This window comes from Sprattus sprattus (genome assembly GCF_963457725.1).
Source record: "Sprattus sprattus genome assembly, chromosome: 8".
Lineage (NCBI taxonomy): Eukaryota > Metazoa > Chordata > Actinopteri > Clupeiformes > Clupeidae > Sprattus > Sprattus sprattus.
Window position 1 is genome coordinate 28,174,800 of NC_137927.1, and position 3,506 is coordinate 28,178,305.

At 39.4% G+C, this 3,506-nt stretch overlaps 1 protein-coding gene across 1 annotated transcript in view; it reads left to right on the plus strand.

Moving 5' to 3' along the window:
- Nucleotides 1-2,108: 2,108 nt before the first annotated feature.
- LOC308369219 (Golgi-associated plant pathogenesis-related protein 1) overlaps nt 2,109-3,506 on the plus strand; it is a gene marked incomplete at both ends in the record, with an annotated part of 9,762 nt that continues 8,364 nt past the window's right edge. The window contains 4 exons of the mRNA XM_080843561.1: nt 2,109-2,115; nt 2,658-2,885; nt 3,042-3,119; nt 3,326-3,475. Of these exons, the coding sequence (XP_080699687.1) occupies nt 2,109-2,115; nt 2,658-2,885; nt 3,042-3,119; nt 3,326-3,475 (463 nt within the window). The remainder of the gene's footprint in view (nt 2,116-2,657; nt 2,886-3,041; nt 3,120-3,325; nt 3,476-3,506) is intronic.

Here is a 3,506-nt window from a genome sequence, read left to right on the forward strand (position 1 = left end):
AAAGACTGTAAATTCCACATATGCAGAAACATGCAGCAGCTATGCATCCATGCATGCCATGAATGAAATGGAGTATGTGCCCTACATAAAGTGAAATGTAAATATTTATTTGATTACTTTTTTATCACTTTATCTATCTCTCAGTCCTTTCTCCATCTTTGCACATTATTGATGGACATTAATCATATTAATTTACCCCTGATCAATTCTGACATTTCAAATGATCTTTAGAATGATCATGATTTTGTTTATATAATTCACTCACATACACTGCACGTCAAGATAAAAAAAATAGAAGGATCTTAATTATGAGGTGTTCATGCATCTTGATCGATTTAAGGTCCCCAATGTAGAAGAATTTTATGGGACTCCTTTAGAGAGGCAACAGGTTTTTTTATGGGCCAACGTGTCTGCTGACCCGTCATCTTAATGACTACACTGTCTGGCTGCCAGAGCTTCTACCACACAATTATTTACAAAGACCCAACCAGTACCTCAAATGAAAAACAGGTTTGGCTTCGGTCCCTCTCTCCTGTTTCATGCTTTCTTCCTCTCCAGCTGTGTTCCTCTATATAGCCTATATATTTTGTGTACATTGAATGGATCGAGAAAGAGTGAAAGAGTGACTGATTTGTTGTTTTGTATATATTTGTCTTCATTAATGCTAGATAATATAATATGAAAGTTTCCGGTTGAATTCTGGACACACGCTGATGTAATGTCAAGTCCTTTGTGATTTTGCTTTGTTTACTTTGTCTAAAGACACTAGATGTAAAATGGATGCTTCCACTCAGAAAGGCTTGATGGAATAAGGAAGTGCATTCATGACTTTAATTAAGTGTGCGCGTGAAATTGGTTGGAACCAAGAATAAAGCCACATTGCTAGTGTCTGTCATTCCAATCTCTAATGTGTGTCTGTGTTTTTTTTACACACACTTACTCTGGTTTCGGTTGTGAAAGAATCAGCCACCTTGGAATGAGGGCACATTTGTTAAGCTTCTTTCATCATTTTTAGTATCACTTTTGTTATTTTACTTCTAATCTTTTTAAAGGCTTAACCTGACTGAAGGATAAACAAATAAAAAACAAGTGATGAAAGTAAAAAGTAAATGTGTTCAAACAGCCGAAAGCACTCAACATGTTTCTCCCTCTATCTTACCTGAGCAACAGTAAAGATGTCGTGAACCTGAGGAATTCTTGTAACCTGTATCGCGTATCACTCCCTCATTATGTAATTAGGTGACCAAACTCTTTACACTGGGCACCACATGAATACGGTCCGAGCTGCATTCACACAAACAAGCCACACCCAACACACCTAGTAACGAATCTTTCCACCAGAAGGTCTTTTCTTTTTAAACTTCCTAATTTCTGAGGTAATGGGGACCTTTACAAGTATTGTAGGGCACAGAAACGGGTCTGTGTGTGTACAATGGAGCTGAATTGTGTGGAAAAACACCAGGTTTTGCAAAAACGTTTTGATTCTTGACAAATGATTCATTAAAAGCCCTTAGAGGAAGTAATTGAATCTCTGAAGTCGATGATTTTAAAAACATATAAACAAATACCGGAATGGCCGGTGATAGAAATAGTGAGGATATTTGTAGTATGTAAAAAGGCCCCACTACACAGTACTATAATGAGGAGGAAGTTAAATCCAGGCGTGACCCAGGCTTTAGGTGTATGGGAGGACCATGCTGAGCACATATAAAGGCAGCCGTGGGAGTCTTTGTGGAACAGTGAAGAGGGACTTGAAGCCAACCTATCTCCTTACACACCAGACCCGAAGGTAAGGCACTGAACTCTCCCTATGAGGGTCTCTTTTTAAAGTCTTAAAGTTTGTGTGCAAATGCTGTTGATTCTGATATGATATAAATATGAATGTACATTATTGCAGTACTAATAGTATACTTTCACTAATTGTCAAGTATATTACACCTGTGTCTTAATAGGTCAAGATGTAGAAAAATCATTAGATTTTTTTGTTATTATTGTTTTGGAATTGCTTAATATGTAACAGAACATGTCCACTAAACTCTAATTTTTTGTGTTTTTGTTATTCATTTCATTTTCATTTTATTCATTTCATTTACCAGACAAAAAACATCATGGCAGGTGAGTCTTTCTTACTCTTAATTTAAAAGAAATGTTTTTTTCCCTGTGCAAATGTTTAAACATCTTAAATGATAAACATCCTCTTCATCTTCTGGAGCATATATTTGCTGAACGTTGCTTCCAATTAACCATCTGAAAGCCGCAGCAGGTCTTTACAAGATCCCTTTGATCTCACAGTGTGTGTGTGTGTGTGTGTGTGTGTGTGTGTGTGTGTGTGTGTGTGTGTGTCTGTATGTGTGTGTGTGTGTGTGTGTGTGTGTGTGTGTGTGTGTGTGTGTGTGTATGTGTGTGTGTCTGTGTGTCTGTGTATGTGTTTCTGTGTCTGTGTGTCTGTGAGTGTGAGTGTGTGTGTCTGTGTGTGTGTGTGTGTGTGTGAGTGTGTGTGTGTGTGTGTGTGTGTGTGTGTGTGTGTGTGTGTGTGTGTATGTGTGTGTGTGTGTGTGTGTGTATGTGTGTGTGTGTCTGTGTGTCTGTGTGTGTGTTTCTGTGTCAGTGTGTCTGTCTGTCTGAGCGTTAAAATTATTACCACCTTCTGTTGACAGATGCTAGCTTCAAGGCAGAGTTCCTGCAGAGCCACAACGAGCTCCGCGCTAAGCACGGCGCGCCTGCCCTGGCCATGAGCAACGACCTGTGCACGTCAGCTCAGGCCTGGGCTGACCACCTGGAAAACATCAATAAGAACAGCAGCATGATGAGCCTGCAGCATAGCGACACCAAGAACGGAGAGAACCTGTTCTTCTCCTCCAGCTCTGCGCCCATCAAACTCACTGGTATGTCTGCCACCCACATAGCCTACCATAGAGAACAAGAGAGGGCTGGCCTAATTAGGGCTCACAATGATTGGTGATATTATCATAATTACTGGGTGTCTGTTTCTCTCTCTCTCTTTGTCTTTCTTTTGTTCTTTTGATTCTGTCTTTGTTTAGGAAAAGAAGCAGTTGAGAACTGGTACAGCGAGATCAAGGATTATGATTTCAGCAATCCTGGTTTCGGATCTAACACAGGTAAATTGATTATCATTTGATATTTAATATCGTGTACCTGAGTGCTTGGATATTTCAGAATCTTACTCCACTTCAAAATAAAACATTAAAGAGTCATCACTTGTTGCACAGGAAAGCTGTAAAGCTAATTAAATGTATGTATATTAAAATTATGTATATGAGCTATCTTGTCCTTCTAATGTGCCTTTTCTTACTGTTTGTTTTAGGCCATTTCACCCAAGTTGTGTGGAAGTCTACGACTGAGGTTGGTGTAGGTCTTGCCATGGTCGGAAACGCTGTCTTTGTTGTTGGCCAGTACAGCCCTGCAGGAAACATCAGTAACGAGGGTTACTTTGAGAAGAACGTCCTGCCTCTGGGTAAGCATTCTTAAACAGAAACAACTGTCAT